Source organism: Rutidosis leptorrhynchoides, chromosome 8 (genome assembly GCF_046630445.1).
Source record: "Rutidosis leptorrhynchoides isolate AG116_Rl617_1_P2 chromosome 8, CSIRO_AGI_Rlap_v1, whole genome shotgun sequence".
Lineage (NCBI taxonomy): Eukaryota > Viridiplantae > Streptophyta > Magnoliopsida > Asterales > Asteraceae > Rutidosis > Rutidosis leptorrhynchoides.
Window position 1 is genome coordinate 252,465,976 of NC_092340.1, and position 23,556 is coordinate 252,489,531.

The 23,556-nt window shown below is 35.0% G+C and overlaps 2 protein-coding genes and 1 long non-coding RNA gene across 3 annotated transcripts; 1 reads left to right on the forward strand and 2 right to left on the reverse strand.

The window, feature by feature from the left end:
* Positions 1 to 8,625: 8,625 nt before the first annotated feature.
* Positions 8,626 to 11,238, forward strand: LOC139862768 (protein CURVATURE THYLAKOID 1A, chloroplastic-like). The gene is made up of 5 exons (XM_071851398.1): positions 8,626 to 8,967; positions 9,954 to 10,066; positions 10,174 to 10,281; positions 10,381 to 10,452; positions 10,985 to 11,238. Exons 1-5 carry the CDS (start codon positions 8,829 to 8,831, stop codon positions 11,045 to 11,047), a joined length of 495 nt encoding a protein of 164 aa, XP_071707499.1. The 5' UTR covers positions 8,626 to 8,828; the 3' UTR covers positions 11,048 to 11,238.
* A 289-nt stretch (positions 11,239 to 11,527) lies between these two features.
* LOC139861910 (BTB/POZ domain-containing protein POB1-like) lies at positions 11,528 to 12,512 on the reverse strand. Its single transcript, XM_071850436.1, is given in 3 exon segments — positions 11,528 to 11,858; positions 11,860 to 11,886; positions 11,888 to 12,512. Coding segments are annotated over 3 exon segments (861 nt in total). The 5' UTR covers positions 12,473 to 12,512; the 3' UTR covers positions 11,528 to 11,609.
* A 627-nt stretch (positions 12,513 to 13,139) lies between these two features.
* Positions 13,140 to 14,300, reverse strand: LOC139861911 (uncharacterized). The gene is made up of 3 exons (XR_011763993.1): positions 14,177 to 14,300; positions 13,684 to 13,744; positions 13,140 to 13,289 (listed from the first exon to the last, which is right to left on the reverse strand). It is a non-coding gene; the product is annotated as an uncharacterized lncRNA (long non-coding RNA).
* Between the last annotated feature and the right edge of the window lie 9,256 nt (positions 14,301 to 23,556).

The following is a 23,556-nucleotide window of genomic DNA, read 5'->3' on the forward strand; positions in this document are numbered from 1 at the left end:
ACTAAATTGATTACACCAATGCGTAGACAACAATGAGAATTGCACTTTTCGAGTAGAACGTTTAATCTAAAAATCAAAAATTGATGGTGTTGTGATGATCATGGTGTCGACGATGAGAGGGAAGGGGGAGGGAGTCGACTGGATTGCTTTTTGTGTGAGGGTTTCTAGTTTAGGTTTACACTTTGATTTATATTAAAACCTAAATTCGATAATTAGCACATAAGTCCCTTAAGTATACAAAATTTAAAATTAAAAGGGGGAGGGGATGGGGGATTCGGCCGATTAGGGCCCACATGGGTTTCCCGGGCTCTCGTTTTGCAAAAGCGTGTACTCGTGGTCTGTTTCAAGTGCCGTTTAAACGTACCGAAGGCCCGAAATGTTAAACCGATCGTTAAAATGCAACCAAACGTTATATTTATTAAAAACCCAATAAATTAAATATTTTAAAAGATAGTAATTATTAAAATAATTATTAAAAATAAACCCGAGCGTTTCGTTGCTCGAAAAACAGTTTTTGTCGTTATTCAAACCGTAACGTTTTTATCGTATTTCTTTATCCGAAATATTTTTATCGATTAATATTAACCCATATTAATTCAAATAGCCCTCCAGGGATCACGTATGCATTTAATACACTTAAACACATAAAAGTCAAATAATCACCGTTAAATCAACTAACGGACAGTTAACAGAAGTGACGGAAAAAGCAGGGTTGTTACATGAACGAGCGTCTGGTTCGTGCCAACCAGGTGCTTGTTTGTACAAACGATGGGTGTGTGTTTGTATCATGTTTGTTGGGTGGTCCGTACGAACGAAATGATGGTTCGTACGAAGGACATATGTTGCCCAAACCTGTCTTGTTTAGCTGACTCGTATGAAGGACATGTTGTCCGTATGAATGAGGTGGTCGATCTTAAAATCCACACTCTGATCCGTACGACCCAGATTGTTTTGTAATGTTGTCCTAGTTTAACCCATCCATACGACCCATATGTCATCCGCACGAACGAGGTGACTCATTCGTACGAACGATGTGACTCATTCACATGAATGACTGTCACTCGCATGAGTGAAATTTCTATTTGATAATGTGACTTTAGGGTTCTATTGTGTTAATATGATATGATTTGTTCTTTCGAATTATGCTCAGATGCTATATGTGGGTTAAACCCTGAAATTGAAGAAGAGTGTGTCCTTAGTATAGGGTCAGTGGTCATTTCGATCCACTTATGTGATTATGTATAAATCATTGCTTTAGATTTAATGTATAATTGAGATATGATTACTAACTTGGATTGTATCATTCTCAGCTGACAAATTATAGGTGAAGACTCAATAGATAAGATCACTAAGTTGTGCTGGTAATTGGTGAGAGGATATATCTATGAATATAATATAGAGTAACAAGTTGTGTTACTATGGTTATACTGAATAGTTGGATTGCCATGAGTTATACTGTTTCCATATGTTAGATGATTGTTAATATGTTTGTGTTTATGTGATACTATACGCATAAATGATAGTTTAAAGGAGTTGACCTTGAGTATTTAGGTTGGACTCAAGAGGTCAACCTTGATCTGTCAGGTTGGGTTCGAGTGTTAATATCTGCGTAGTGTAGCTTTAAATGACACATGCATTACATTTGGATTACTATATGAGGGAGTCGATAACAAGAACCGTCGTTAAATTCTAGCCCGATCAGCTAGTGGTTGCAGGCCCGTCCAGGCCGCCGAGTCTCTTATTGTTGTAATTGTTGTTGTATATTAGCAATTAATATACTGGTAGTGTATGATTTGATATTGTATGCATAATCTATTAGATGGTTTTATTCACATAGCTTCGTGCTAAACCCCCACATCTTCCCCTGCGGGTAGTTGATTTTAATGCATGCTAGGGTTTTGGGTGAAGATGGCTCGCTTGTAGATATGTTTGATGAGACGCAAAACTCTGATATCGTGTTTATTTATATAAATGTTTGTTTAACGTAACACTAAATGTATATTACTGACTAACGTTTAATATATGAATATAACATGGTCTAGTTATCTTACTTCCGTTGAGGATGGTGTACATTCTAGCCGGTGATAAACATATTTTAATCCATGACCGCCATTTGACACCGAATCCTAATGACTCAAGCATGAAATCAAGATATTTTCAACTAACGGAATCGAATGCCTTCTCTAAATCCACGTTGAACAATAACAATTTTTTCAATATTTCTTGTACCAAGAAATGACTTCACTATGAATAATAGGACCGTCCAAAATGTGTCTTCCCGATATAAAGGCGGATTGTTCAACACTTATAATCTTCCCAACAACTGTCGATAATCTATTTGCAAGTATTTTAGTGACAATTTTGCATTGCATTAGGAAAATCGGCCGATAGTCTTTCACTTTAGTTGGATGTTTTTTAAGTCATATAACAGGAATGAAACGACCCGCAAAGCGACCCCAAGCCGAGTGCCTGTCACAACGCGAGAGACAATCGTCCCTTGTAAGCGTAAGGAGTGAACTAACTGGGTATCTCCGGGTTTCAACGAAAAACCATGGTGGGAGATACCAATTAGCCATAACTCTAAGCTTATAAGGGACCAATACTTTCGATATGTAGCCGATGTGGGACGGGTTGTTACAAACTCCCCCACTTAAATTCTCGACGTCCTCATCAGGCCGAAACACTCTTAATACCCAGGATCCATACCCCATGAGATGTACTAGCATTGTTCCCGTCACACCCCGAGAGGCCTATGGCTCTGATACAAGATGAAACGACTCGCAAAGCGACCCCAAGAGCTGCGCAAGCCGAGTGCCCGCTGATGGGAAAATAATCACAACGGGCAATCTACAAAGCGGAAACAAACCCGTTTGACAAGCATTTCCCGACCCGTATGAACCCGTGAGGAAACTAACAAACAAGCTATATCAAAACCAACCCAAATCAGTCCCCAAATCTGTTCCAAATCAGTAACTAAACAATAATCAAGCACACACTAAAACACGAGACTTTTTTACGTGGAAAACCCCTCAAAATCGAGAGTAAAAACCACGGGACTCGTAAGCCACTTAAATTCCACTATCATCAACAAAGAGAGCAATTCAATAATCCTTCTCTAGATCAACTAGATGTATACAACATCATCATACTCTTGAACAACAATAATCAACAAGTATATGAAGAAATTAAAGACAAAAGATGAATGATTCACCCAATAAACTGCCCTCTGTTCCAGCAGCGAGAACATGAGCTAAAGGCCTCTTTAGACGAATTCAACGGTTGAAAACCTTGGCACTGATGTCAGGAAGACACAGCCCAAATTTGATGAAGATCCAACGGTTAGATCTCCGGGGATCGTCGATTTTCTGAACTGCTGTATTTTTAGACGGAAATTGAGAATCTCTCTTTTTCTTTTTTTGATCTCTCTGATCTATCTACTCTCTTAATGACCAAAAATAGCTGCACACTTGAAGGTTTTAATGCCCTTGAATGATTGACTAAGTCAACTAGTATCTTGGGCCTATTTTTTTGGGCTTGGGCCTTTCTCATTAATTGGAAACCAATAACCCACCAAATCTCCCCCTTTCCAATTATGAGGAAGGAATCGCCGTCCCGGCGATCGAGCAACATACCTTGAGCTTCTCACTTGCTAAAGCCTTCGTAAACATGTCAGAACCATTATCATCGGTGTGAACTTTATCAAGTTCAAACGAACCATCTTCAAGACGTTCTCTAATCCAATGATACCGTACATCAATATGTTTTGTCCTCTTATGAAACATAGAGTTTCTATCCAAGTGAATCGCACTCTCATTATCACAAAGAACCACATATCGTGATTGCTTAAACTCAAGATCTTGTAGAAACCTTTTCATCCACAATATTTCTTTGCACGCTTCTGTTGCTGCCATATACTCAGCCTCGGTCGTAGACAATGCAACACACTTTTGTAACCTTGATTGCCATGAAACTGCTCCCCCTGCGAAAGTCATCAAATATCCAGAAGTGGATTTCATGTTATCTTTGTTTCCTGCCATATCTGAGTCTGTATAACCAACAAGCATCGGCTCTCCATTTCCAAATGTGATACCCAACTTTGAAGTACCTCGTAAGTATCTCATAATCCATTTAACTGCTTCCCAATGCTTCTTACCCGGATTTGACATAAACCGACTAACAACACCTACCGCATGAGCTATATCAGGCCTAGTACACACCATAGCATACATCAAGCTACCAACCGCTGAAGCATATGGAACTTTGTCCATCTCCTCAACATCCTCCTTTGAAGTAGGGCAATCTCTATCTGTTAGCTTAAAGTTGTTAGTAAGAGGGGAACTAACCACTTTAGCATTCTCCATGTTGAATCTACTAAGCACCTTTTCAATGTATTGCTCTTGTGATATATGTAACGTCTTAGCACCTCTATCTCTAGAAATACGAATGCCAAGAATCTGTTTTGCTGGCCCCAAGTCTTTCATAGCAAAAGACTTGCTCAATTCTCGCTTCAACTACGCAATTCTTTTAATATTTTTACCAACAATCAACATATCATCAACGTATAACAACAATATGATGAAATCATCATCACCAAACCTCTGAAAGAAAACACAATGATCTGAAGTTGTCTTTCGGTAGCCTTGCTTTCCTATAACCGACTCAAACTTCTTATACCACTGTCTCGGTGCTTGCTTCAACCCATATAGACTTTTCTGAAGTCTACAAACATAATCTTCTTTACCTTTAACCCGAAAACCTTCAGGTTGCATCATGTAGATTTCCTTATCCAAATCACCGTGAAGAAAAGCAGTCTTGACGTCCATCTGTTCAACCTCAAGATCAAGACTAGCAGCTAACCCAAGAACCACTCGAATAGATCCCATCTTCACGACCGGAGAGAAAATCTCATCAAAATCAATACCCTTTTTCTGGCTGAATCCTTTAACGACTAACCTAGCTTTGTACCTTGGTTGTGAAGTAAGCTCATCTGTCTTCACTTTGAATACCCATTTGTTTCTCAAAGCTCTTTTGCCTTTAGGTAACTTCACCAGGTCATAAGTATTGTTCTCATGCAAAGAATTCATCTCATCTTGCATGGCTTCACCCCACTCTTTCTTATGCTCATTTTTCATAGCTTCTGCATAACACTCTGGCTTTCCCCCATCAGTGAGTAGTACATATTCATCAGCAGAATATCTAACAGAAGGATGACGGTCTCGGGTAGATCGCCTAAGTGGGATAAATGAGGGAATATCTGGTACTGGAATCTCTACCTGCTCCGGAGCATCACCAACATCAGTACCATGTTCATCATTCTGAACATCATCTCTAACATGCTGTGGAGTAACTGGATCCAAATCAACAAGATCAGTACTAGGTTGAGGAACTGAATCTGTCTTCTCAACATCTTTTAACATCTGATCTTCTGTAAAAACAACATCTCGACTTCGTACAAGTTTCTTCTAAACTGGATCATATAACCTGTACCCAAAATCATCTTAACCATAGCCGAGGAATACACATGGCTTAGTCTTCATATCAAGCTTTGACCTCTCATCTTTGGGAACATGAACAAAAGCTTTACATCCAAAAACTCGTAAATGACGGTAAGAAACATCTTTGCCGCTCCAAACCCTGTTAGGAACATCAAAACACAAAGGAACACAAGGGGTTAGATTAATAATATGAACTGCCGTATTTAAAGCCTCACCCCAAAAGGAATCGGACAACCCTGCATGTGAAAGCAAACATCTAACTCTCTCAACCAAAGTTCTGTTCATCCTCTCTGCTAAGCCATTCAACTGAGGTGTCTTTGGTGGAGTCTTTTGATGCCGAATACCATTCTCATTACAGTAAGCATCAAATCTGCCAATGTATTCACCGCCATTATCAGTCCGAATACACTTGAGTTTCTTCCCCGTTTGTCTTTCAACTAGTGCATGGAATTCCTTAAACTTCTCAAATACTTGATCTTTTGACTTTAAGGTGTAAACCCACACCTTCCTGGAATGATCATCAATGAATGTAACAAAGTAGGAACATCCACCAAGTGTTCTAGTCTTCATAGGCCCACAAATATCCGAATGAACTAGATCAAGTACGTTCTCCATTCGAAAAGAAGAATGACTCTTAAACACAACTCTGGTATGTTTCCCTGCCAAACAGTGAGAACACTTACTCAAATCAATACCACTAACACCCGACAACACATTCTTCTTGAACAAGATATACATCCCCTTTTCACTCATGTGGCCAAGTCTTTTATGCCACAACTCAGTAGAATCAACATTGTCCACTGTGTTAACAATGTTCTGGATGATCTTCGGACGCGTGATGTATAATCTTGAGTCTTTCTTGCCTCTTCCCACTATCATAGAACCAAGAGTTAGTTTCCAAATACCATTACCAAAACCGTTATAATAACCATCATCATCAAGAATGCCTGTTGAAATAACATTGAGTCTCATATCCGGAACATGTTTTACATTATGCAAAACTAACTCCATTCCCGTGTCAAATTTCAAACAAACATCTCCAATACCAACGATCTTTGATAACCCGGCATTACCCATCCTAGCAAATCCATAGTCACCTGGAGTGTAAGATGAGAAGTGATCTCTACAAATTGCAACATGACATGTAGCACCACTATCAACAATCCAACTCGTGTCATCATGAGTAAGATTGATCATATCATAATCAATACAAACAAAGAACTCATCTGTGATAGCGTTAACTTCAACCTTATCATCATCACCACCATCACTTTTTTTTTTGTTTATTCTTATCATATGCCTTTTTCTTCTCATTCTTCAACTTTGGACAATACCACTTTGTGTGCCCCTTTTCATGACAATTATAACACTCAACATTAGCAAATTTACCTTTGCGTGAGCTGCTACGATGATTGCCTCTTTTACCCTGACCTCTACTATGACTTCTCCCCCGCGTTTCTGTGACCAAGATATCTGACTGAGAAGAGGAACCTTGTGACTTTCTTCTCATCTCTTCATTCAAAATACTACCCTTAGCCAATTTCATGGTGATAGTACCATTCGGTGCAGAGTTGGACAAAGATGTCCTAAAAGTCTCCCAAGAGTCCGGTAATGTACCAAGTAACCAGAGACCCTGAATCTCATCCTCAAACTTGATACCCATACCTGCAAGCTGATTTATAATACCCTGATATGCATTTAGGTGATCTGTAATAGGAGTCCCATCATGATACTTCAAAGCCATCATCTGCTTAATTAAGAACAACTTGTTATTCCCAGTCTTTCGTTCATATAACTGCTCAAGCTTTTTCCATAAGGCTTTAGCATCAGTCTCCCCAGTAATATGATTCACAACATTATCATCAACCCACTGCCGAATATACCCACATACTTGTCTATGCAAAATTTTCCATTGAGCATCAGATTTTTCCTCAGGTTTATCCTCGGTAAAAACAGGCAAATAATAATCTTTCACATAAAGAAGATCCTCCATCTTGCCTTTCCAAACATGATAATTTGAACCATTTAAACTAATCATCTTACTTGTATTAGCTTCCATCTTTCACACAAGTCAAATCAAATAACCTAGCTCTAGATACCAATTGATGGGAAAATAATCACAACGGGCAATCTACAAAGCGGAAACAAACCCGTTTGACAAGCATTTCCCGACCCGTATGAACCCGTGAGGAAACTAACAAACAAGCTATATCAAAACCAACCCAAATCAGTCCCCAAATCTGTTCCAAATCAGTAGCTAAACAATAATCAAGCAGACACTAAAACACGAGACTTTTTTACGTGAAAACCCCCTCAAAATCGAGAGTAAAAACCACGGAACTCGTAAGCCACTTAAATTCCACTATCATCAACAAAGAGAGCAATACAATAATCCTTCTCTAGATCAACTAGAGGTATACAACATCATCATACTCTTGAACAACAATAATCAAAAATTAAAGACAAAAGATGAATGATTCACCCAATAAACTGCCCTCTGTTCCAGCAGCGAGAACACGAGCTACAGGCCTCTTTAGACGAATTCAACAGTTGAAAACCTTGGCACTGATGTCAGGAAGACACAGCCCAAATTTGATGAAGATCCAACGGTTAGATCTCCGGGGATCGTCGATTTTCTGAACTGCTGTATTTTTAGACGGAAATTGAGAATCTCTCTTTTTCTTTTTTTGATCTCTCTGATCTATCTACTCTCTTAATGACCAAAAATAGCTGCACACTTGAAGGTTTTAATGCCCTAGAATGATTGACTAAGTCAACTAGCATCTTGGGCCTATTTTGTTGGGCTTGGGCCTTTCTCATTAATTGGAAACCAATAACCCACCACCCGCCACAACCCGAGAGACAATCGCCCCTCATAAGCGTAAGCAGTGAACTAACCGAGTATCTCCTGGTTTCAACGAAAAACCATGGTGAAAGATACTAATTAGCCATAACTCTAAGCTTATAAAAGACCAATACTTTCAATATGTAGCCGATGGGGGACGGGTTGTTACAAGGAAGGCACCAATTGTATGCTATTACTAAAAGACCCCTCAATAATATGATGTTTTAAGTCATATAACAGGAACCTACCAATTGTTGGATTGCACTATGAAGATAAAATGTGAAAACATGCGATCATGAAGTTTGGTATATAAACGTGTCACACCAGACAACATTTTATTATTTTGTCTTGTTTCTTTTAAAAACAAAAAGTATAGCAGGCAAGTGTGGATGAGAAATATATAGGATCATCACCATATTATCAATTCGTACGGTTATTAGGAATCTTTATTTATTTTTATTTCCATCTTCTGTGTTCATTGATAATTAATGGCAACAAACACCACTTCAATGGCGTCTACTGCCGTCATGTTAGCTCGAACACCAACTGCAACCACCACTGTTAGTTGTACCACCTTACCTAACCTCCCACCTCGCCCATTTCCGGCTTCCATCAAAATGGTTTCAGGTAATGTTCCTTTTTCTTTATTGTTTTATAACTTATAACCATTTTGGACTAAAAGGAAGTAGAATGGTGTCTAGGGTGATATCTCCTGTTATAAAGCGTAACTATGAATAACAAGAAAAGCTATATTCATTTTTAACCGTTTATATTAGCATTTCATGAAACATATGATTGGTAAATTGCTTTGAACAAAGGGGATGGATTAGGTATTAAAACCTAAAAAAAGGGCTCTTAAGAGCACTCACATCAGCTCGTCTTTGAGCTCGTGATCACCACGTCATCCATGACATGGATGGCATTCCCACACCATTCATTAGTCTTTCATGACTCGCCCTTCTCTTCGTGATTTCAAAGCATTTTCCATCGCAAGATGTACACTTGTATTTGTTGTACCATTTGCATTAATACTTATACACGGTATTATTTAATTAATATAGTGGGTTCAATCTGTTTGAGCAAGTGTGTGATGATTGACACTGCATATGTATTATTCATTCGTTAGTTATGGGGGAGGAAATGTCGATGTGGCAGTCTCTCATTAATGGAAATTGTGTAATGCTTAGGAGTGGTCTATCAGAGAGAATTAGAGGGATTATTTTGGTGTCACATACATACATGTCATGATGTACCATATTAGACAGTTTGACTTAAAAGAAAAGTTAAAGCAGAGTGATTAAACTTCAAACCTCAATGTTACAAGGAGCATGAAATTTGTATGTTATAGGTTCATGTTAGAATATTGGAAGCTTTTGGTGTCTAAAAGGTTTATAATTGGCAACGTAGACCGACCCTGACCATTTCTACAATGTGGGCTATTCCTGACTCACTTAGTGACTGTGACTACGGGATGATGGCTACGGGGTGCCAGGACTTGAACCTTTAACCTTTTTTTTTTTTTTTTTTTTTTTTTTTTTTGGTAAAGATGACCCACCCATTGCTAAATGCTGGGAACTATTGAATCTCATTTTTGTTTTATGATTACTTGCCAGGGTCGAGAAGGTTATCTCTGTTTCAAATCAAGACCTCAGAAGATGCATCATCTTCGATTGATACATCATCCTCCATCGATACAGATGAGTTTTTCGCTGACCTAAAGAAAAAGGTAGACATACATTGCAGATAGTATGTGATTCTCGCTTAAAATGCATTGATTTTAATAGATTCTAAGGTTTTGAGTTTTGTTTTAATTTGTTATTTGTTGGTTTACAGTGGGATGCTGTTGAAAACAAGCCACTAGTTATAATCTATGGAACAGGAGGAGCTGTTGCTATTTGGCTATCTTCGGTTATTATTGGCGCCATCAACAAATTCCCATTGGTAAGTTTTCTACTTGAAATCGAAACGACCAAAAATTTTACATTTTTGTGTGACTTGAGTTTAGCTGATATATATTCTTTTTTAATGATATAACATCAGCTTCCCAATATCATGGAGTTGGTAGGAGTTGGATATTCTGGATGGTTTGTCTACAGATATCTTCTGTTTGAGGTAAGATCATGCTCGACAATTAAATGAGTTAGTTTCTAATAATCATGTGTATAGTATTGTTACAAGTTAACTCCTAGTAGTTAACGAAAAATGAACTGTCTTTTTTAACATATGTGGATGTCATATGATACTTTTGTCAAACTGATAAGAAAATATCCACCAGAGTACGAGAATTTGTCGCTTAACTGTCTTCTGATATCGAAATTTGATTTCAATTATAAGTTTTATATCTCTAAATACTCACATTCACCTTACAGTGTTGTGTGTATAAAGTGCTTCTTCCTTTCTTCATATTCATAACTTAGTAGTTATTGTTTGCTCTAATTGTAGTCTTTAGCCATTTGTTTCTACCTTCAGTTTCATGTATTCTGATAGGATGATGATAAATCCAAGAAAGTAATTGATGAATTCACCATTTATATGCATAGTTGTACTGTACAACTCATCAATGCATATAATAAGTGGTGGATTTATCACTACCATGATTGTAACTAATTTGACAACTTTGGTAATTTAAATTCTGAAATTTCAGTCAAGCAGGAAAGAATTGAGCACAAGCATAGAGTCGATCAAAAAGAAGATCACAGAGATATAGGCAGTGTATGTAGTATCAAGTGTATTTATTATTTTGGCCTTTTCATTTATGTATCATATATAATCTTATAAATAAAATAAATATATAAGGCATGCATAGAGGTCTTATATGAAATATGTATATCCCAACACATTATAATGTACAACTGTTTATATGGATACACAAAGTATAGTGCATCTTTAATCATTTACTTGATAATCCAAATATTGTGACTTAATCTCTACAGTTAATTATCTCCAATATTTTAACTCGACACTACTATCTTATACAATGTATTTTTTTGATATAGATTAAACAAACAACCCTACATGACTTAACAATTAAGATGCATAATGTATCAAGTAAAGCGAACAAACAAAGGCCATCTTAATTAGGTTAGGTTCTTTTCGGTTGTTGATTAAACCGCTCTATAAACATTAGCCAAAGAAGCAAGAAACAAAAAGATTTCTATATTCAGGATATGAATTTACATTTCCTCATTCAAAATTCAATCTAGCATTATCAATTAAGTTACCACCACTACTTTAACAAAAACATTTGTACCTTTGTATAATTGTTAGTTTCACTGCCTAATTGTAAGCTCAGCCCTAAGATGCAATATTCCATCAATGAAGTAAACACTTTCTTCACCAATAAACGAAGTCCACGGAATCGAAAACAAGTTACGGTACCCAACAGATTTTCCACCTGTAAAACTGTGGTTCCCTTTATATTTCCTAACATATTCTTCTGTTGACTTTGACCTAACTGCAAATTCATAGTCAACACTTAAAGAAACCGACCCTTTTCCTCGCATACCCAAAAAAAAACCCGAAACAGTGAGATAACCCTTGTCGGTCCCATATTACAATGGGCAGACAAAAAAAACCCTTGCCCACCCAAATCAAACGCTTGAGAATAAACCCGTCCCGAAGGAAACAAACTTGCACACTCATCACGTTTCAGATCCAAATACACCACACATTGCTGACGTGGCTGTTCAAATTCAACCACTTTTACGGGCCGGTACTTATAGGCCCGTTCCACAAACCGATGGTAAAGATTCGAGCTTTTATCACCAACGTAATCACGTTTCTTGTGAGGGGCCTCGGTTTTAAAAAAGAGTGCTTCTATAACAGCCTTTTGGGCTAAATAAGGGTCAAAATCATTGCAAGTTAGGACCTTTTTGAGCTTTCTGCATGTCATGTAAGGGAATCGGATACATTGTGCAAGACGAGTCGTTAACATTACACGCCGGTCCTTTAATTTAGGGAAATGGATCCGGGCCCACTTCAGGACAAAGTCGTAAACCGCATCCTCAGATGCCACCTGTAGATCATCACTAGACAAAATAGCTTCCACCTCATCAATTGGCAACTTAAGAACCTCTTTTTGAAACCTGTCAGTTGTAACAAAATATCGATGCCATGCATTTACAAATAACATAACATCAAAAATAGTCCCTTTGGTTTGTCACAAAAATCACTAGTAGTCCTTGTACTTTTTTCCCATCAAAGATAGTCCATATGGTTTGCAAACTCATCACAGATAGTCCCTAGAGATAACGATAGTTAGTTTACCCGGTTAAGTGACATCACATGCTAATCACATGCCAATCACATGATGTCATGTTTGGTCAATTTACATGTCAATACATGATATAAAACACATTTGTATTTTGGGAAATTCTAACAAGAGCGTTCTGTATAATGTATTGCATGTAAAATGACCACGTGATTAACACATCATGTCACTTAACCGGGTAAACTAACTATCGTTATCTCCAGAGACTATTTGTGATGATTTTGCAAACCACGACACTATCTTTAATGGAAAAAAAGAACAAGGACAACCAGTGATTTTTGTGACAAACCCCGGGGACTATCATTGATGTTATTATGTCTTTACAAATTACATACGCCTAATCAGTAATTATCAAACATTTACATAGTTAAGATAAAAAAAAAAAAAAAAAAAGCTTACTTTGTTATATCCTTATAGCATACAGCAAGAAACTGCTTGGCAGCATCCATCAATGGCTTAATGGCTTCAGCCATTAAAATTCTTGAAGGGAGATCGAGATAAAATTGTGCTAATTCAGGGGTCATAAGCAGATTTTTCAATAATCGGCTGCAATGTCTCATACATGTCCAAACCTCAAATTTGTCAGCAACCATCAGTACATCGAGCAGAGCAGGGGCAGTAGTTACAGTCAATGTATTGCTATACATAAAGTTCAACAGTTCCATTAGGGCTGCTTCTTCTGTTCAAAACCAGAAGTAAAAAACAAAATGGATGATTCATAAACTATTAATAAAATACAGATATAATGTAAGGTGTTGTTTGTTTTTCAGTATGCAGATGTTATAAGTATGCGCGCCCGCAGATGTTTTTAGTGCAGACTGTTGTTTTTCTGAAGACGTAAGATAAAATAATGTCTTATTCTGTCTGCAAACTCCCAGACTTCAAAATAAATATGCTTTTAAGTGTTGCAGGCATGATTAAGTTATTTTGTAGACAAAAAAACAAACAGTTCACTATTCAGCATATAGACCTTCAGGCCACATCTTCTTTACAGACGTGGTCCGCAGATTTTCAGACAAAAACATCTTAGAAAACAAACATCACCTAAGTGAAGCTCAAAATGTTTAACAAACCTGATACATTGACTCGCAAGTTTACATGGCGCTGTTCTAGATCTCGCATTCCATTTAAGAGCTGCATTAAAATATACTATGAAATCATGCTTGCAAACGACCTCATCTTGTGCCGTTGCAGCACTTTGTGACTAGCCCTCCCCATCTCTGTCTCGACCGTCTCGGTCAAAAGTACAAATTGGTGACTATTGGTCAAAACTTGGGTCCCCGTTAGGAAAAGTCGTTCTAAAGTCAGAAAGTCAGTCAAATCAGTCAAACTTGTCGTATTATTAGTTTATTTTTTGAAATAAATTAACGGTGATAGCGATTATATGTACAAATTAGTCAAGGAAAGTTTTTGGCATTAGAATATGTATATAAATATATGTTTATATATTTAAAAGTCAACGTTGGTCAATGCCCGTCTTCCTTTTTCAACCGTACATGAAATTGGATATTACTAATTAAATGAAATTGAAAAAATAAATCCACCTGAACTTTGTCAGGTTACTACCTTGTAGAAAAGTGAACTTCTTGTTGCAGCTAATATTGGAGAGCTAATATGTAATGTTTTGACTCTTAACAACTGATGAACGCTCCACCCCCCAGCTTGAATCATTGTTCTTTGAATCTTCATGCAATAAAATACAAGCAATATTAGTAGGGATATTATATTTAGTATACAATGACAATCACCATATAGATGTAAGGTAAACATTTGATTTGAAGTTTTAGAATGGTGAGTATTAGCACTAGCATATCAGTAATGATTGAGTTATATAATCGGGTTGATTGAGAACTTGTTCCTCGGGGTACCCAGCAGCAACGTTTATGTCTATAACTGTGAATAGTTAATATACATCGTTAACATCAATAAGCACATTCGCGTGCACAATATGCAAATCTAATGAAGAACAATCATCTGAAGGGTGTCATACTATTCAGGACACTAATAATGTCTATATAAGATAATAAGAATATATAGAAAAGACATAATTCAGAATTATATATCGTAGGTGTCATATAATAGCACAAATGAGTGTGGTAATTAAAGGAACACGATACAGCAGAATCCAAATAAATAACGAACAAAAGAAGAACTTAAAATCGCTTCTGATAAGATCACGCTGAATCCCAGAATTTAAATAATACTAGTATACTGTAAACTGTTACACTTCGAACATATATAAGAAAGGATTCCATTACCAATACCTTGGTTGTTAATTATTAAGGTGTTGGTGACAATTTATAATCAAATAAGTTACCAAATATAGCTTAATTAAAGACTTAAGTTGAGAAAACTTACATTTACAGTTGTAAACAAGACTCACTTGAACAACTTATAGGCTTGTCTTGTATGGACAATGGATAACATAATCTTTTGGCACTTGGCTACTAATCACTGTTGTAAAAAACACGATTACTTCCCGATTAATCGCCGATTACTCATTTTTAAGAAGAGCCCGTTCTGTTTTTCCAAAATCCATTTATTTAATCGGTCAACGTCGATTGATGGGTCAAAATAGAATTTGGTAATCAAAGTCGGTCAAAGTCAAAATTGGTCAACATTTTAACATGAATTTAAACTAGAACTTTTGAGTTTTCGAACAAAATCAACAATTTTAGACAATTATGTTAAGGTTTATGTTTATGATTTTCTTCTATATTTACACATATAATTTTTGAAATTTAATATTTAAATGTATAAAGTACAATCTGATTAATCTCCGATTGATCCCCGAATTTCCGATTACTCCTTCCAAAGTCCCGACCGATTAATCCCCAAATACCGAATTTTGCAACCTTGGCTACTATCATGATTCATGACTCACCACAACAAAAGCAATGACTTTAGATGAAGTTCTAATTCACACAAAAGGCATATAAATTAAGCAAACAATGATTTCACAATGAACAAATATTCTATAGTTCAGACATATTTTTTAATTATCTCAGACCTAAATAATTTCAGATTAAACTATTTTTACAGAAAACGAAAGATGAATAGATAAATAGTATATACCGAAAATATACCTATATTCCTCTCATTATTCTAAAAACAATTAATAAGCAACAAATGCATGAATACACATAAACATTCGCACAATATTGAGCTAAACTATACAATAAAAAAATTTGAAAAGTAACACTGACGGTTTTCGTTTTTAATATCTTGACGACGTCGTTTACGATTTCTAGCCCAATCAGCTAAGCTTGTACAACCGTCACTGTCGATAGTACACTCGGGCGGTTCCGAAAGGATTTCAATACGAAGGATACGATCGGAGAAATTGCAATCGTTAAACGCAAAACCAAATTCTCCGTGGCCGTGACCGTTTTCCGGTGAGTAAGTGGAGCCCATAACCGCCGTTGTATGATCGAACAAATATTAATTTCGATCTCCATATGACAAAAATTAATACCCGGTACCAGATGGGAACTCAAAACCTCATCATTTTGGGCCGGATTCACGCTGGGTTTTCGGGTTTAAGACCGTCAAAGCAAATGTAGAAGGTTTTTGACAAAATATATGGGAACTCGGACATCCGTAAGGGTATCCATTTACCTGTAAATGAAGACCCGTCGAGTATGAATTCGAGTTTGGAACGAGTTTTTCTAATCGGGTTCAAGTCCTGGCCCATACTCGATCAAATGTCATATGTGCATGATTTTGATTTTAAATTGGGGGAATTAAAAAACCCCTTTTGTTATTTTTGTTATAATTTCATGAAGGATGGAAAATTATAAAAGTATAAGCACGGGTGTGATACATGACACATTCTGCATTTAACACGAAAAATATATGAAGTCATTGCTCATTATTTTAGGAGGATAATTCTAACACACCCTTTTTTGATCCTCACACATCTATTTTAACCTTTTACTCTTCTAATAATACCTCATTTCTTTAAATTGATGTGTGAGGATCAAAAAAGTGTGTGTTAGAATCATCCTCATTATTTTACCACATAAATAATACAATGCTCTAAGGGTATCTTTTTCAAAAGTAGCTGATAGATGATAGTTTATTTTAGTTGATATCTTGTAGCTGTTAGCTGGTAGCTGATATCTTTTTATATGTATTTAAGTATTTGACGGGTAGCTGAAACTATTAAAATAAAGAGTAAAATGACATAAGCTAAGAAATTTTTCTCAAAAACTAGTTCTAGTAGCTTTTAGATATAGTCTTTTCTTTACGTTTAGATTTAGATTGCTTCGTGTCTCGAGTCTGCCTCCGTTTCTGTCTTGGTAAATGGTGCCCCGACCAAAGAATTTATGCTAAAAAAAAGAGTAAGACAAGGAGATCCGCTGTCCCCCTATCTCTTCATCTTGGCCACGGAAGGCCTCAGTTTGGTGATAAAAAGCGCAATTGAGAAAGGCTTATACAAAGGGGTTGAAATAGGTTCGAATAATATTGTAGTTTCGCATCTCCAATACGCAGACGACACCATGCTTTTTGGAGAGTGGAGTAGACGAAACATTTTGAATCTCATGAAAATTATAAAATGTTTCGAGAAGCTATCGGGTTTAAAAGTTAATCTTGCAAAAAGCTGCCTATATGGAATAAGAGTGACAAAGGAATCAATCGAGGAAACGGCTACGATCATTGGCTGCAATTCGGGTAAACTCCCCATATCTTACCTCGGGCTGCCTATTGGGCAAAAAATGAATAAGATAAGCGAATGGGAAACTTTCATTGACAAAGTTCGGGGTAGACTAGCGGATTGGAATCAAAATCGTTGTCCTTCGGTGGTCGACTCACTTTAATTAAGTCGGTGATTAGTAGTCTTCCGTTATACGCCTTCTCCCTATTCCGTGCTCCTTCGAATGCCATCAACTTGCTAGAAGGTATGCGTCGTAAATTTTTTTTGGGGCGGGTAGGGGGATACCTCAAAAATTTCCTGGGTTAGTTGGGATACCGTTCTTTCGGGTTATGAGCAGGGCGGGTTTAACATTGGTTCCCTTAAAGCTAAAAACTTAGCCTTATTGGGAAAATGGTGGTGGCGTTTCCGTATTGAAAATAATGCCTTCTGGGTCATCATAATTAAAAGCATATATGGTCGGGATGGGGGGGTTGGGTTCTAGGCGAAGTCAAAATTATCCGAATAGAAGATCTATTTGGTAGAACATCCGAAATTTAGACACAATCTTGAGGAAATGGGACATCAATTTTTCTGAATCTTTTGTAAAACGATTAGCAACGGGGAGGATACGCTCTTTTGGAAGGACTTTTGGCTCAATAATATGTTGTTTTGTGAAAAGTTTAGCAGGCTATACAGGTTAGAAGTTGTGATGACCCAGAAAATTTCACATTAATAAATTAATTACAGGATAGAATGCTTCCGACACGTTAAACGGACCTATTATGTTGAGTCTTAAAACTTTTTGAACTAGTTTACACGTTCAAGTACCCTTTTATCATTTCCGAGGATTCACAAATAACGATTTATAAATGGATATATATATATATATATATATATATATATATATATATATATATATATATATATATATATATATATATATCGATTTAAATAAATAATTTAATTATATATGTTATATAAATAACTCGATATATATATATCATTGAAAATGGCAAGATTGTATTTGGACAAAAATGTGGGACTTTCTATTTTTCACTTTTGATAAACATGCATATATATATAGATTCGATATTAGACGAGGACAAAATTTAAAGTAGTTAGACATTTGATCATGCAAGCTGACGTGTGTGTATAAAATTAGTCTCACTTAAATATTGTTAAATATAAAATAAAGATTTCTAATGAGCAACAAAAGACTACAACATTTCGTATCAAGATTTCAAGTTAAAATGATGGAAATCACTAAACCTGCGCACTTGCACGAGAAAAATCATAACTAAATCATACTGACTCGAAAAAGGGTGTCCAGACGACCGTAACTCATAAATCTACAACTTTCATGAAGACACCATACGCGGACCGCGTACCTATCTACACGAAACGCGTAATGTTATAAAAGATTACGCAGAATTTGTAATCTTTACGCGAAACGCGTAATTCGTCGGCATAAAATACCAAAAATTGAGGCGGCTTCACTGTTTAACATGTTTTTACGCATTATATTATTATATTATATTATTAATATATTTAAATTATTATTATTATTATTATTATTATTATATTATTATAATATTGTTATATTATAAATATATATTCGATTATGTTAACTTTTAGATAGCTTTTTGAAAACTGTATACCATGTGATCATCATCCTTGTCATCATTATTATTATGATATATTATATATATCTATATCTATATTGTTATGTACTCCGTAAATTATGCTAAAGTGGGAGATGGAACAAGACAAAAAGATGGCTGCTATGTTTGTGCACGTTTTAAATTCATATTTATATATTATATTTCACTAAACGAATTTGCATATATATATATATATATATATATATATATATATATATATATATATATATATATATATATATATATATATATATATATATATATATATATATATATATATTTCAGTTCTTTTCTAAGAGACACACACATACATAAATAAATTTACTCTGTATAATTTTCTAGTTTAATTTTCAAATTAATATTAGTAAGTTACTGTAAACAAGTAAACGAGTGTTTTAATTCGAGTTTCAAACCGTTTTAAGCTAAGAAAATATTGGGTATTGTTTGGGGTATTGTTCGGGGTATTGTTCTTGAATTCAAGACCAACCATACAATCATCCACTATCGTTACGTCTGCCTACAATATTGAACCTCAATATTGAACAGTGAGTTTATAGTCTCCCTTTTTAAATACTTTAAATATTTTTGGGCTGAGAATACATGCAATTTATTTTAAATGCAATGGACACAAGTACATACTTAATTCTACACTGAGTTAAACCGAAAATCCCTTAGCTTTGGTAACTAGTAGCTGCCAGTACATAGGATATGGACTGGTGGGCGCGAATAATTGTATATGGATCCATAGGGCTTGACATCCCCGTCCGAGCTAGAGCGCTAGCCTTTTAACGGACGTATGTTATTTAAGTTTATGACACGTTGGTTTGCGTGTATTAAAATGAATAGGGTAATTATCATTATAACATCAAGTTTAGTTACCATGGTGCTCTGTTATGTAGAATCTATTGATAAACTTTTATAGGAATCTTGTGGTCCATCTTTATATATTTATGACTCGAGCAATTAAACCTATAACTCACCAACATTCGTGTTGACATTTTTAGCATGTTTTTATTCTCAGGTCCTTAGACTGCTTCCGCTGTGATGTGCTTGTTGTCTGCATGGAGTCTCTCATGCTTTGTATAAAGTTTATTACATTCGAAACAAAACCACGTTATGTAATAAATAAATTGACTGTGATGTCAACCTGTAAAATAAAGACTTATGTATTTTGGGGATTTGCTTATACTTAAGCACTCGCCCACATATTTATAACTTTCTATGTTTAGAAAGTCACTTATTTTAATGAATGCAATATTTTATCAAAACGTATCATATAGAGGTCAAAACCTCACTGTGGAATCAATGATTAACGTGCCGCGTCAATAGCGATTTTGACGGTTCGTTACAATTGGTATCCGAGCTTGAGGTCATAGAGAACCAGAATTTGCATTAGTGTATTTAACTAATAATTGTTAGGATGCATTAGTGAGTCTGGAGTATGACCATATCTGTTTTTACCAAATTTTGCTTATTATTTTGTCAAAAACGTTATATGTGATATATTTATATGCTAACATAATTGTTGTTTCAATTATGTGATAGATGACTTCTTCTAATGAAATGTCCCGTTTATATTGATTATAAACGTTCCATATTAATTGATTTCGTCGAGAGGTTTTGACCTCTATATGAGACGTTTTTCAAAGACTGCATTCATTTTTAAAACAACCATAACCTTTATTTTATCGATAAAGGTTTAAAAGCATTACGTAGATTATCAAATAATGATAATCTAAAATATACCGTTTACACACTACCATTACATAATGGTTTACAATAAGAATATATTACATCAAAAATAAGTTTCTTGAATGCAGTTTTTACATAATATCATACAAGCATGGACTCCAAATCTTGTCCTTATTTTAGTATGCAACAGCGGAAGCTCTTAATAATCACCTGAGAATAAACATACTTAAAACATCAATAAAAATATTGGTGAGTTATAGGTTTAACCTATATATTATCAAATCATAATAATAGACCACAAGATTTCATATTTCAATATACATCCCATACAAAGAGATAAAAATCATTCATATGGTGAACACCTGGTAACCAACATTAACAAGATGCATATATAAGAATATCTCCATCATTCCGGGACACCCTTCGAATATGATATAAATTTCGAAGTACTAAAGCATCTGGTACTTTGGATGGGGTTTGTTAGGCCCAATAGATCTATCTTCAGGATTCGCGTCAATTAGGGTGTCTATTCCCTAATTCTTAGATTACCAGACTTAATAAAAAGGGGCATATTCGATTTCGATAATTCAACCATAGAATGTAGTTTCACGTACTTGTGTCTATTTTGTAAATCATTTATAAAACCTGCATGTATTCTCATCCCAAAAATATTAGATTTTAAAAGTGGGACTATAACTCACTTTCACAGATATTTCCTTCCTCGAAAATAAGACTTGGCTACGGATCGATTCATTATACAAATATGTACATATATATCAAAGTATGATCAAAATATAATTACAACCATTTTTATTATGTTTTAAAGATTTGAGTGTATTAAGTCAGCTGTCCTCGTTAGTAACCTACAACTAGTTGTCCACAGTTAGATGTACAGAAATAAATCGATATATATTATTTTGAATCAATCCACGACCCAGTATATACACGTCTTAGGCTAGATCACAACTCAAAGTATATATATTTTTGGAATCAACCTTAACCCTGTATAGCTAACTCCAACATTACTGCATATAGAGTGTCTATGGTTGTTCCAAATAATATGTATACATGGGTCGATATGATATGTCAAAACATTTGCATACGTGTCTATGGTATCCCAAGATTACATAATATATTAGAATACATGTATAATACAATATAAGTTAGCTAGGATATGATTTGTATAGATTTGTTAAACATTTTCCGTAGCTAAAAAGATCAAAAATATCCAATCTTGTTTTACCCATAACTTCTTCATTTTAAATCCGTTTTGAGTGAATCAAATTTCTATGGTTTCATATTGAACTATAATTTAAGAATATAAACAGAAAATGTATAGGTTTATAGTCAGAAATTTAAGTTACATGTCAATTACTAAAGAGGTAGTCATTTCCGTCGAAAGAACGACATCTTGATGACCATTTTGAAAAACATACTTTCACTTTGAGTTTAACCAAGATTTTTGGATATAGTTTCATGTTCATATGAAAAATCATTTTCCCAGAAGAACAACTTTTAAATCAAATTTTATCATAGTTTTTAATTATCCAAACCAAAACAGCCCCCGGTTTCACTACGACGGCGTATATCCGATTTTATGGTGTTCATCGTGTTTCCAGGTTTTAAATCATTAGGTTAGCATATCATATAGATATAGAACATGTGTTTAGTTGATTTTAAAAGTTAAGTTAGAAGGATTAACTTTTGTTTGTGAACAAGTTTAGAATTAACTAAATTATGTTCTAGTGATTACAAGTTTAAACCTTCTAATAAGATAGCTTTATATGTATGAATCGAATGATGTTATGAACATCATTACTACCTAAAGTTTTCTGGATAAAGCTACTGGAAATGAGAAAAATAGATCTAGCTTCAAAGGATCCTTGGATGGCTTGAAAGTTCTTGAAGCAGAATCATGACACGAAAACAGTTCAAGTAAGATTTTCACTCGAAATAAGATTGTTATAGTTGTAGAAATTGAATCAAAGTTTGAATATGAATATTACCTTGATTTAGAAAGATAACCTACTGTAAATAACAAAGGTTCCTTGATCTTATATGATTACTTGGAATGGATTAGAAAGCTTGGAAGTAGACTTGCAAACTTGGAAGTATTCTTGATTTTTATGAAACTATACTTATGGAATTTATGCAGAACACTTAGAACTTGAAGATAGAACTTGAGAGAGATCACTTAGATGAATAAAATTGAAGAATGAAAGTGTTTGTAGGTGTTTTTGGTCGTTGTTATATGGATTAGATATAAAGGATATGTAATTTTGTTTTCATGTAAATAAGTCATGAATGATTACTCATATTTTTGTAATTTTATGAGATATTTCATGCTAGTTGCCAAATGATGGTTCCCACATGTGTTTGGTGACTCACATGGGCTGCTAAGAGCTGATCATTGGAGTGTATATACCAATAGTACATACATCTAAAAGCTGTGTATTGTACGAGTACGAATACGGGTGCATACGAGTAGAATTGTTGATGAAACTGAACGAGGATGTAATTGTAAGCATTTTTGTTAAGTAGAAGTATTTTGATAAGTGTCTTGAAGTCTTTCAAAAGTGTATGGATACATATTAAAACACTACATGTATATACATTTTAACTGAGTCGTTAAGTCATCGTTAGTCGTTACATGTAAATGTTGTTTTGAAACCTTTAGGTTAACGATCTTGTTAAATGTTGTTAACCCATTGTTTATTATATCAAATGAGATGTTAAATTGTTACATTATCATGATATTATAATATATAATATATCTTAGTATGATATATATACAGTTAAATGTCGTTACAACGATAATCGTTACATATATGTCTCGTTTCGAAATCATTAAGTTAGTAGTCTTATTTTTACATATGTAGTTCATTATTAATACACTTAATGATATATTTACTTATCATTTAACATAATTAACCAAGTGTATCAATATCTTAATATGA